Source organism: Chiloscyllium plagiosum, chromosome 34 (genome assembly GCF_004010195.1).
Source record: "Chiloscyllium plagiosum isolate BGI_BamShark_2017 chromosome 34, ASM401019v2, whole genome shotgun sequence".
Classification (NCBI taxonomy): domain Eukaryota; kingdom Metazoa; phylum Chordata; class Chondrichthyes; order Orectolobiformes; family Hemiscylliidae; genus Chiloscyllium; species Chiloscyllium plagiosum.
In genome coordinates, this window is record NC_057743.1 from 24195766 (window position 1) to 24208853 (window position 13088).

At 40.5% G+C, this 13088-nt stretch overlaps 1 protein-coding gene across 1 annotated transcript in view; it reads right to left on the reverse strand.

Moving 5' to 3' along the window:
• Positions 1–1019: 1019 nt before the first annotated feature.
• Positions 1020–13088, reverse strand: part of LOC122540104 (taste receptor type 1 member 3-like) — a 32067-nt gene continuing 19998 nt past the window's right edge. Inside the window, exons 3-8 of the mRNA XM_043675415.1 lie at positions 7877–8096; positions 6476–6776; positions 4699–5475; positions 3739–3957; positions 2047–2091; positions 1020–2000 (exon numbers count right to left, since the gene is read on the reverse strand). Of these exons, the coding sequence (XP_043531350.1) occupies positions 1020–2000; positions 2047–2091; positions 3739–3957; positions 4699–5475; positions 6476–6776; positions 7877–8096 (2543 nt within the window). The remainder of the gene's footprint in view (positions 2001–2046; positions 2092–3738; positions 3958–4698; positions 5476–6475; positions 6777–7876; positions 8097–13088) is intronic.

Here is a 13088-nt window from a genome sequence, read left to right on the forward strand (position 1 = left end):
TGGTGAACAACAGTGGGCTCCTGTGGGTCAGAAATAGTCAGCTTTGAATCCAAGCCCCATAGATGAGGATCCATGTTACAACTCACCTTGCATCTCCTAAGGAAGTACATGCTTTTCTCCGGTTTTGAAGTATCTAAGATTTGTTCAAACTTTATGAAACTAATTTGCAGTATGTCTTTATAAATAGTAGTTAATAGGCTGGGTAAGATTTGTGAGGGAGGTTAGAATGATACTGGGTTCAACTCATTGAAGTTGACAGGTGGATTCTTGGACTAAGAATGGTGTGGATGAGTACAGGGTGCTAAAGTGAGTGAGGATGAAGCTAGGATTAGTGAGAATGAACTAGTTGAAGCTGGCTGACAAAATGCTGGGCACAGCAACAATGAAGTGGGTAGGTTTGGGCATTTGACATTCGCAGGATTGGAGCTGGGTTTGAGACTGGGGCTGTTGGGTTGATATTGACAGGGTTCAGGATTTGATGTTGACAAAGATTCGGGTTGGGGCTGTTGACTGACAAGTTGGCGCAATTGAGATTGCTGAGGTTTTGATTTCTTAACTAGACTGAGACACAGTGTTAAAATTCTCATTCTATTAGAATGAGAAGGTTGATGCTGCAGCATTGTAGCACATGTGCAGTTATAAAGCTTTGACAGTAGGTTTGGCTGTTCAACTCTGGTTTATAGAGGGCCACATGGTACAGATTGATTATTGAAGTTTCACTGACATTCACAATCTTTACTCTGATTAAAATTAAGTGTGTGATGCCCTCAGTAAACCTAGGTTTGGGAGGGGAACATAAGCCAGACTTTCCACCCCTGATCCCTAACCATTGATCATCCATTGGCTGGTGGGTAGAAAGGGAAACCAGCCTTCCAATCCCACGGTTTGTGTGAGGAATAGGCACTTGTAAGAGTAATCTGAGATGGTTTTGAACTGGAGGGATACAACCTAAAGGGAACAGTAATAAATGAATGGAGGTAATGATTGGTGTCATTATTATCCTCAGCAGGGATAATGTGTCACTGGGATTCAGTGTTGGGTGGAGGATTGACCATCGGGTTTCGACAGTAGGTTTCACTGTTGAACTCAGGTTTAAGGAGGATAATGTAGCATTTAGGCAGGAAGTAGGCGGTGATGATTCCATATATGCTCACGAGACCTGTAAACAGCTGTATAGAGGAGACAAACTTGCCTTTCACTGCGGCATGGGCTGGGATGAAGAAAACCCAGGCCATGAGGTAGATGAGCATAGCGAAGGTGATGTGCCGTGCTAGGTTGTAGGTTTTGGCTGAGCTTTGAACCATGAATGTGCACAGGAAGCATGCAAGAGCAAGCACACCATTGTAGCCCATTAGTAGCCCAAAGCCAGTCACAGAACCCTCATCACACTCCACAACTATTACTGTCACAGAGATGTTGTAGTTTGCAAAGACAGAGGGAGGGGATGTGGACTGCCAAACTGAACACAGAATGATCTGAATGAGAACAAGTGAACACACCCCGAGATACTTCAGAACCCCAGGCCACCATTGTGCACTAAAGCTGGTCCCTATTAACAGGCCACTTACACGGAAGGACTTTACTAGCATAGCTGATAGACAGCCTGTCAGACCAAATGAGAAAATGGGCTGCCTGATGGTACAGAGCAACCAGTTTGGCTTCTCCATGAACAAGTAAAGACTGCAGCACGAGATGGTCATGGACACCAGCATCACCAGACAGGTTTTACCACCAGCCAGCTGGACCATGGGAGTATTCAGATTGATGATGAAAATGCTGGTTATCGCCGCTATGATGAGAAGACCCACAGTAGTCAGTGAGACCAATAGGATACCCAGTGTGTCTGTCCACCGTAGGAACTCAATTGTTTTATTCTGACATTTAATACTCTTCAGCAATGACCATTCATTCTTCAGGCACGGAATGCACTGATTGTCTGTGTGGAGGAGGGAAACATTGTTACTATACGAGGGGGATTTGTGCATCAAATATCTCCACCCCTATTTCACATTAGCAATAGTGTGTACATGATACACTGCAACTTGCCAAGGCTCCTTTGACAGCACCTTCTAAATTCATGATTTCAAACACCTAGAAGCACAAAGGAAGAATATGCATTGGAATACGCATATGCAAGTTCTCCTCCAAGTCACGCATCATCCTGATTTGGAATCATATCACTGCTCCTTCGGTGTTGCTGGATCAAAATCCTGAAACCTCCCCCCCCTCCTAACTCCACTGTGAGTGAACCCAGGCCACGTGAACTGTTAAGTGTTTGAGAAAGCAACACTTTAAGTGTAGTTAGATGATGATTGCTGACCTTGCCAGTGACACTCATCCCTTGACTAAATAATAAAAACGATTGGGGGTAGACCATTTCAATATTTTATTGGTCTTTAGTTGAATACAGTGTTTTCTATATTTGTTTATAGCTTGTGAGCGTTACTGGCAAGGGCTGCCCATTCCTAATTGCCCTTGACCTGAATGGATTGCTTGGCTATTGCAGGAGGCATTTAAGAGTCAATCAACTTTACTCTGGATTTGGAGTCCCATGTAACTCAAATTGAGTAAGGATGTCAAATTTAAATGGTTAGTGAACTTGATGGATTTTTTGCAACAATACATGATTGCTGTCATTTTTGCTATTACTGAGACCAGCTTTATTAATTAAAATTAAATTCCATTAACTGCTGTAAGACTTTAACCCCAATCCCCAGAGTATTATCACTACACCATTGTTTCCACCTAAAAACAGTCCCTGCATTGGACACTTCAGTGCTAGTATCTAAGACTCCTTTGAGCAGTAGATTGGTGTAAACGAAAATGCTTAGACTCACCATCACTCTGAAAAGTTCCTGCTGGACAATCTGCACATTCATAGCAGCAGGAATGGAATCCTTTCACCATCTTTATTTGTCCAGGTTCACAAGAAGTTGAACAGTTGGAACCAGGAATCTGACAGTACAAACATAATAAGCTTTGCATTATTAAGAGTTAAAACTCCTCCTTCAGATGAAGACAGAACAGGATTGATGGGTGCACTACTAGGTTACACTGCCTCACCTTCGGTTCTCCTAATGGTTCTGATCTCTGCAAGCTCCTTGTTCTTCAATGTGCCACCTTCAAAATCCTTGTAATCATTTTCAGCTCCTTCAGTACAGTACATTCCCCATGAATTTATCTTTGATCTGAGTTCATGCATGCATGTCTACTCGTGCGTGAAAATGTGTCCTGTCGTCTTCAAAGCTTTCCTAAAAGCCACTTCTAACCTCACCAATATTCACTTATCTAACCTCTCTGCTCTTCTTGTTGCTACTGTACAGATTCTTGCAATGTTTATAACATTAAAAAGTAACAAAAGTGTTTAGATTTAGTATTCATGTAGATTCACCAAAATGGGAAACTACAGTGATAAGACAGATTCGAGATGCTGGGAACATTCCCACTGGAATGGAGATAGCCAAAAGGACAATTTTTTTATATGACAATGAGTTTTGGTAAAGTAAATTGAGAAAGGACTTCCCTGTGATTGGGGAATCAGTAATGAGGAATTTAAAGTTATAACAGCATGTGATAAAAGGTTCATTGAAATGTAGAGCTTTCCTTACACTGGAGGTTACTTGATGATGTAGTGCTTTGACAAGTGAAGTTGTTGAGGCAGAGACCATTTTATCTTTTAAGGAAATATGGGGGCGGGGGAGAAGAAAAGAGGGAGAGAGATGAGAAGAAACCCTTTACCTTATTCTGAGGTGTGTTCCATTGGATCAGGGATGTATTAATTCGAAGCTCCTTCTGCTGTGCTATGTATTCTCCAATCATTTTGAAGTCAGGAATTTGATTCCCACTTCTCCATTGCCAGTTAATTATATCATATCCTGTGGGTGGGTTTCCATATTTGTCAAAGAAAATCACTCTGCCATGGAGAGTGAAATTAACTTGTGGAATTTCTTTGAGGAGCTGGATGGAAACCAAGAGTCATATTTAGTTAACAAAAATGTTGAGATATGTAAGAAAAATGCTGCACATCTGAGAAACGTTCCCTCTCCTAACACATAGTTGGAGAATAGCCAAATGTGTGAGCTATCGAAGGTTAGTTGATATTAGTGGAATTTGTACTCCAGTGAAAGGAGGGAAACTGTATCCCATTAAGAAATACCAACTTCAGGCAGTGGGGGAGCTGAAACCCAGTGAGAGTCAGCACCATTATGGATTCTTGATAAAGTTCAGAGTTTTGGACAAATATCCATGCCAACACCTCTTTGCAATGCTGAGGGAGTGCTGAACTGGAGATGGGCAATAAGTGCTGGCCTGGGCAGTAATGCCTATGTCCCACATTTGAATGAAAAAAATTTCAGAGATGCTATCTATCAAATGAGACTGATTAGGTGAATGTTAGAACTCCTATGGTACAATTTGATGATTGCAAGGAAATTCTCTCCCTTAGTCTGAGCAACAGTTAACTTCAATCAATAACACGAAAGAACAAATTAATACTGTAGAATGCCTGACACATTCACTAATGTAACAACATTCTTTATAAAGAACAAATAACAATATTAAGCACTTTGAGCATTTTTTCAATGATTAAATTAGGAGTTTTTATTTTCCAATTAATTACTTGCCTCAGTCTTCAGACTAGATCAAAAGATTTGATCCCATTAGTGACCCCCTGAGATGCCTTTACTACACAAGACTCACCTGCCATGGGTAAATAGTGCTCCTACTGCAGTTCCCCAAGTTACAGTGGAGCAGGCGATGGAGTGCATGGGCCACAGTGTAGACTGCAGCATAGACATTAAATGAAATGCGCTGTAGGTCTTCACTATCACCGTCAGCATCTTCATCAACAGATTGTGTTAGACATTCATTACACTCTGCTTTCAGAAGTTTCCCTTCACTCCCACATCTCTTAGATTTCAGACTGGGCAGGTCCCTGACGGCCAGTGCTGCAGATTTGTAGCATTCAAAGCCAGGTATATGGCCACTTTTAATGGCCACACCTAGAATGGTCCCTATGCTTGAGATGTTTGGGGAGCTAGCAACTGTTTCAGAGGTGACCCAAGCCTCACTGGCAATCCACACTTTACCTGTCACATTTTGCTCAAGGATTATTGTCATTAGTGTCTGGGCATAATGTTCATCAGCGAATACAGCTGTGATGTTAACTCGTGAATAGATAATGTTCTTGATGACTGACACCATTTTTCTATGAAATGTGGAGCCAGGTAAATTCAAGGGAATCAATTCCTCATATGCAATGCAAATCCCAGTTCCAGAAGCAAGTTTGGTAAAGTGTTCTATTCCCCTTCGGCCGTACATGTTGTCTGTCCCAATCACTGCCATCCAGTTCCATTGAAATGTCTTCACCATTGACACCATGGCTGCTGCCTGGACTTCATCTGTGGGAACCGTCCGGTAAAATGATGGAAAATTCGTCCTGTCATTGAATAAATTGCTTGAAGCAGCATAACTAATCTGCAACAAGAAAGAAAAGCCCAACCACATAGATACTCATGAGGGAATTGTTTAACATCAGCAAAAACAGGAATATGGTGCAGTATTGAATGACTATGTGAAAACGATGGATTAGCATCAGTAAAGTTCAGTGACACGGGGCCCTGGATACATGGGTTATTGAGTGAAAGAACTGGACTGATGTGAATAAGGTATAGATAAATGTTTCAGTAGATTCCCCAACACAATTCAGTAATTCTTCCAACCTGTCACCCTGTTACAAGCAGTTTCTGCTTAACGTAAAATATTTATCATTAAAAACGCTGGATGTTATTGAAAGTATTTTAGGAGTTAGAAATTCCTCGTTTCCAATTTTTACCATGCTGGAATCTGCTGGAATGCTGCTCCACTGGAGAACAGTCATTAGTCACACTCCACGCTTCAGCACATTCTTAGTGCAATGGCTTTCGTCAATAAGTATCACCAGGCTCTTTGATCATGGGGAGCATAATTGCAAGACCAATCCTGCTTCCCCAATCAAAAAAAAACAAACTGGAGGGAAGAATGAGAAATCTTTTCACACAGTAAGCTAATGTAATCTGGAATACACTACCACGAAGGTTTACAAGAGCAATATTTGTGGTAGCTTCCTAAAGGAATTTGAATGAATACTTCATTAAAAACTTTAGGGCATTTGGAAACGTATAAGGAGAGTAAGAATAATGAGATATCTTTATTCAAAGAACAGGCATGATGTGTTGATTAACCCATTTCTGTCCTAAACAATTCTAAGATCCTCACATCCCAGTACACTTTCCAGCAGAGGTGAGATTCTCAACTGATCTCCTTCCTTAACCTGACGTTAATGTTGTACTGATCCTTCAATTGGGAATAGTTAGAGCAATACAGGTTAGGATTATCAATGAAGAGCACCTTTAGGACCATTGTATTTTGAATCAATGCATTGATTCTTGAGAATGATCGTGACTTTCATACCATTGACTGATTTCCTCTATCATACCTGTGGAATGAGGAGGAAGCTGAAGAGCCGAGCAATCACCTTGGAGAGCTCAGAGTTAGAGGGGCCAAGAGCAGCGAGTACTCGTGTACTATAGTTCGTGTAATCACACTTCAGTTTAAATCTGTTTTCATCCTTTGCGGTCAAGAAGGAAATGGCTGACTGTATCGCAATTGAGGACTTGAGGCAGGTGTCCTGGATGTCGTATCCCAGGGTCACACCTGGTAAGAGAGTGCTGGAGTTATTGATCTCCTCAATGGCAAACTTCATCGCCTGAAACCAGTGGAAACCATTCAGCTGGAAACTGTAAAAGAGCAAAGGTCAACAAGTAATAGCTGACGGAACCGTAAGGGCAAGGAAAAGGCTTAAATTCATAAAATCAGGTATTTCACATTTCCTTCAATGGAAGGTTGCTATTGAATGGTGGAGTGAAAGATTAACATGAGGAGAGTTGGTAACATAGTATGTTGATAGAGGGGTTACTGAGTGAGTGTGTGGGCTAACACTAATGATACAGTCAGTCACACAGGTTGAAAAATTCCAGTCCCTAAAGTCACGTTTTACAGACAGCATTCAAAACACTTCAATTTTATACAGATAGAATTCCACCTTAATTTGCCAGCTCCACTGCCATCTAATGCTTCTGGTGTAAGGTACTATTGGAAGGTGTAGCATGTATTCATTTGTTATTTATCAAGTTTACTGATTGTTTACTGCCCATGTGCCTGCACAAATTCCAACAAGGATGCAGCTCACTGGGCATTTTTACATTTCAAACCAGAGGGTACAGCATTGAGGCCAATTCCAGCCTCTTCTCTTCACCCAAATTAGATCATCATCCAAAGTTAATGTCATAAACCTTTCACCTGCCATCCCTGTGTTCACTAACCTACATCAAAACTTATTCCACCAATGCCTCAATTTGATTATTTTCACTGTCATTTACAAATTTGAACAAGCTATTTCAGTAACCATAGTGAGCCCTATAAACCCTCACTCCAAATCTCTTCACTCTTCCAATTTTGATCGCCCATTCATCCCCAAATTTCTTCTCTCCACAATTGAGAACAGTAGTTTTGGTTTCCACGGCTCTAAGCGCTGGAATTTTCTCATTAAAGTTCTACTTCCCTCTACCTCTCATTCCTCCTTTATGACATTCTTCGCCTACCTCTTGAATAATGCTTTGGGGACATGACCTTATGACCTTTTGACTTGACGTCAGAATTTTGTCTGATAATTTTCTCTGTGCATTATCTTGGGATATTTTACTGCATTAAAGACACTATATAAATGTAAATGATTGTACTAACTCGGGAATAGAGTTTGAAACTACATCATATAGATTCAGTCCCACATCAGGCTAATGGAGATCCAATTTAATTCAGCACAAACAGCATGCCTTACCTTTCACATTTTCCAGACTCTGACCTTGTTTCACTCATCCAGTGTACTTCAGTGGAATAAAGGGGAAAGAACCCTCCAAGTACGTAGTCGCCAGCAGCCTGGAACTGCCTGAGTGGGTCTCTGCTGCGGTCAGATGCTGAGGTATCATACTGTCCATTTAGGATGCAACAGAAAACTATCCAGTAATGAACATGAAGCATGTTAAAGAGTGGATGAAGAGCTGAAACAAGTGCACAAGTACAGTGTTTGTATGCTTGTGTTGTTAGCTCAGGTCACAGACGTCATTCAGTCATTATTTGCATGAGAAATCATCAATGTTGCATATGCATTGTGGAAAGATTAAATATCTGAGTGGCAGACCGCACATCTGATTCTTAGTTTCCTTATCCAAATATTATCCTCTCAGACTTTCTCTGAGCAGACATTATCTTGCCTTTTCCCTGTTCACCTCCCATTATTACTGGACATATTCTAGGTGTTACTTGAGCATAATTTATGCAGAAACTATTTGTGTTTGTGACTAAGGATTGTTGTTGATCTGCAAGTATCTATGTCCTGAACAACCCAAAGATACTTTTCAGGATCAAAAATAATCCCAACATATATATTGACCAGTGACAGTAGATTTGCAGTCGACAGTGGCAGAGAATGCCAGGCTGATTTCTGAACTGAAACATCAAGGAAAATGAGCTTATTTGACATCAAAGGAGGATTTAAGTACAAGACAGAACCCATTGAGACATGCATGGAAATTCCAACATGCAGTGCAATTGGATGTTTAGTATGTGGCTGTATCTTTTAGGAGACACAGTTGGTTCTTACACTGCTGACAGTTTTTATCTTTTTCCTGATACTGTCAACTCAACTTAGGTTAGTAAATTATTTAATGTTTTGATTAGAATACTCCCCTTGCTATTCTTCATTGTGTTCATGGCAGATTGCAGGTTCTCTAAGTGAACCCAGGCAGCCTGTCAGCAGAATCTGCCAGTTTACCCAGACAATGAATGTATCCAAGGACTATATACCTGAATTTATAATGAATAACTGCCATACACTTTTGGCTATTTGCATGGGTGTCATCAGTCACTTGGTGATAAAACCCTCACCTCAGAGTCATAATGTGTGGGTTCAAGTCCCGTTCCAGAAAATTTAGCTCATAATTCAGGCTGACATTTCACCATTGAGAGAGTGCTGCTTTGTCAGAAATGCCATTTTGAATGTGATGTTAAGGTAAAATGCTTCTTGTCCACTCAGGTGGGCATAAAAGATCCAAAGCCATTACTGCAAGAAGTACAGTAGAGTTCTTTGGTGTCCTGGCTAATGCTTATTTCACTATCAGCATCACTGAAAGAGTTTAGTGTTACAACCACTTGGGAACATGTTCAAATTTGTGAGCTCCATTACTCCGTGGGTCACCTCAAAAGTTACTGATTTAATCAAGATACATAAAGTGCCCAGTTTACCTGTTTGATAGCATCAGGTTAACAAAAAAATACTGACCAGGTTCCTATACTTAACAAGAATTACTATTAATTGCAATTAAATAAGCTCTAACCACAAGTAAACCAAACTATATCAACATATAACTCTACTAGTTAAAACTCTAATTCCCTTTTCAAATACCTACACACAAATACAGACAGACACACCAAAAAAATTGGGATTATTGATGGAGGTTAAAAATGTCATTGGGAAAACACAATTAAATAGCACCAATCCATACGATTTATGGAGATGTTCCTTTTGCTTCTCAAGATTTTCTATTGTCTAATTTCCTTTTCCAGATTCTTTCTTGCCTTGCAGGAGGCACAGAGCATTGGTACACTAATTCTAAAGTGTTTTAGTTACTGGTATCAGCTTAAAGCAACTGGGGAAGAAAATAACCAGCTTTCATCAGACTTTGGTTACTTTTAGTGCTGAGAGACACAGATACAGACCCTGCTTCTTCCAATCTGAAGGCCTTCTGATTCTGTATCATTCACCCACACCAGTTGCTCAGTTGTCAGGAACCAAGCAGAGAGTTGTTGCCAGGCTGATCACCTCTGACAGCCAGCGACTGCTTGCAATTGCACAAGCCAATCAGCGATCTGCCATTGGTTGAATTTCACTCTACACTTCAGTGCTGTGGTAACTTATCTCACCTCCCCCATTGCTTGAAAAGAAATAATGGAAACCCAACCTACATTGAGCTCCAGTAATTTGTTTTTCAAAGTTCAGCAATGGTTTTAAACAATCCTTTTCCCATTTCAGTCCACAATTAAAAAGGAAGAAAATAAGATGTGGTCTTCACATTAGTTCTTTATTTCTCTCTTTGCTGTTTGTTAGATCTTGCTATGTGCAAATTAGCTGACAGGTTTAATTATGTTGGCTGCTCAACTTCAAACCTAAAGGCTGTGAAGTTCTTTCACTGCTCTGGATTTGTGAAGGCATTTTATAGCACGTGGTTCTTGTTTCTTGAAAGAAAAATACAGTACTATTGAACTGTCACAAATTAAGGTACAATTTCAGAATAATCCAATAAATAAACTGGAATTGGAAAACAGCCACTAGCCGTTTTGTCTCTCGATATCAGAACCATACTTTGGACCTTTCTGAGCCTAATGTCTGTGAATTTACTCGTGCTAAACTATTGTTGATAGAAATTGTAAGGAAAACATCTACTTATGACTGTACTAGTTGCAGGCTGTTTGATGGTACCACATAGAGGAAGCTTTATTCTGTATCTAACCTGTGCTTTACCTGCTCTAGTAGCATTTGGTGAGATACTGTAGAAGAAACCCCTGTTCTGCCTGACTGTAATAACTCAGGAAGCCAGAATGGAAAATCCGTGGGTCTGCTTTTTCTTATATACATACCTGGAAGTGCTATCATACACAACTTTTTTTTTATTCCCCCATTACCAAATCACCAATAATAAGTTTTCCTTTTAATCCTATTAATCACCACCAGGAAATCACCTGAGTTTCTAATTGAGTGGGTCTGCCTTAACTTTTTTGTTTTTATGTCTAGAAGTGCTCTTACACCATGCAATTGAACTGTTTCTTTTTTCTACTACCAGAATCACAGTGACTCTTTTTTTTTGTTTTTTTTCCCCTTTTTAAACATTAACCACCACCTGTAAAACACTCCTGCAGCCAATAAATAATTACATGCAAAGCCCATTAAGGCCAATGCAAACCATCAAAAGTGAGGGGGAGGTAGAGAGAGTAGTAAGGCAGTAAAATCAGAATAGAGTTAGAGGATGAGATAATGTCTTCCTTAGCAAGGGCTCAGGTGATGAGTTCTAGCTGGACAGGAAATTGCCTGTTACTAAGGAAACTCGTATTCAGCAAGCTGCACAGGGACATTAGTGACTCCCCATGGACCTTGTAGGGATTATCACATTGACTTAGGAATGTTTGATGAAACTGTATACATACGAATAGGAGTAAGTCATTCAACTACGAGTACTTTTACCAGTTCATTCGATCATTTCTGATCTGTACCCTAACTTCATTTTCCTGCCATTGCTCCATATCCCTTGATAACCTTATCTTTCATAGTTAGATCATGCTCCATTTTTCTAAATTAGATTAGATACCCTACAGTATAGAAACAGGCCCTTCAGCCCAACAAGTCCACACTGGCCCTCCGAGGAGCAACCACCCCTACCCTATATATACCCTTGACTAAGGTACCCAATGCTATGGCCAATTCATTTGGCCTGCACATCTTTGCATTGTGGGAGGAAACCAGAGCCCCCGGAGGAAACTCACACAGACACAGGGAGAATGTGCAAGCTCCACACAGTCACCCGAGGCAGGAATTGAACCCAGGCCCCCGGTGCTGTGAGGCAGCAGTGCTAACCACTGAGCCATCGATCCACCCATGATAAATCCAAGAGAATACCAACTAAATTTATGGATTCTGTCTTTATAACCTTCAATCATCACTTAAGTGATGGAAGTATCATCAAAGATGCTATCAAGCAAGATTTGCTCAGCAATAACCAATTCACTGATGCTCAGTTTGCATTCAACCCCTGACCTCATTATAGCCTTAGTTCAAACATGCACAAAAGAGCTGAATTCTAAAGGTGAGATGAGATTGACTGCCTAGGACATCAAGGCTGGATTTAACTAAGTGTAATATCAAGGAGTCCCAACAAAACTGAGTCAATGGGAATTAGGGGAAAACATTCCATTGGTTGGAGTCATACCTGGCATAAAGGAAAATGATTGTGATTTTTGGAGGTCAGTTATCTCAGCTCCAGGATATCTCTGCAGGTGTTCCTCAGTGTAAAATCCTAGGCCCAACCGTCTGCAGCTACTTCATCACAAGGTCAGAAGCAAGAATGTTCACTGATCACTGCACAACATTCAACACCATTTGTGACTGCATAGATAATGAAACAATATCTGGGTTTTGGGCTGACAAATAGCAAGTCACATAAGTTTAGTTTTAATTCATTCACAGGATGCGGGTGGTGCTGGCTGGGCCAGCATTAATGCCTATTTCTAATTGCCCAGAGAGTCAACTATATCGCCATGAGTCAGGAGTCACATATAAGCCAGACCAGGTAATGATGGCAGATTTCCCACCCAAAAGGATAGTAGTGAATCAGATGGGTTTCATGGTCATTTTTTACATTCTTAATTCCAGACTTTTTATTGAATTTTGATTCTACCATCTAGCTATAGCAGGATTCAAATCCAAGAGCTCAGAACATTATCTGGATTTCTGGCTTAACAATCTAGTAGTAATTAGGCCATTCCCTCCCGCAATGTTGTTATGGACTAGGCCAGACCACTCAAAACATTCTTAAGCAGGCAACCCCAGACCATAACTTTGCAATTTGTTTCAGTAAACGTACAGTGAAAATTACCCGGAGTAAGATAGCTAGGTTGACACAAGATTTTAAAACAGACAAACATTCATTCACAACATTACACAATAAAAAACAGAATAAAGAACCCCTACAGAACTCAACCTATCCAACTAGACTTAATTATGCTGTTCCAAATATACACAACAGTCCCAATAAGCAAACTCCTTTTAAAAACCAGTATAAATGGAACACATGTTTACAGGTTGAAGTTGGAGGGAAGCAAAGAGAGAGAGAGTTTCCACACAGCTTCCTGTTGAACTTCCAACCAGTTCAAGAGTGAACTAAAACCGCTCTGCTAGAGAGCTGACTACTCCCCTTTCATTATACAGGTCACTTCTAAAACAT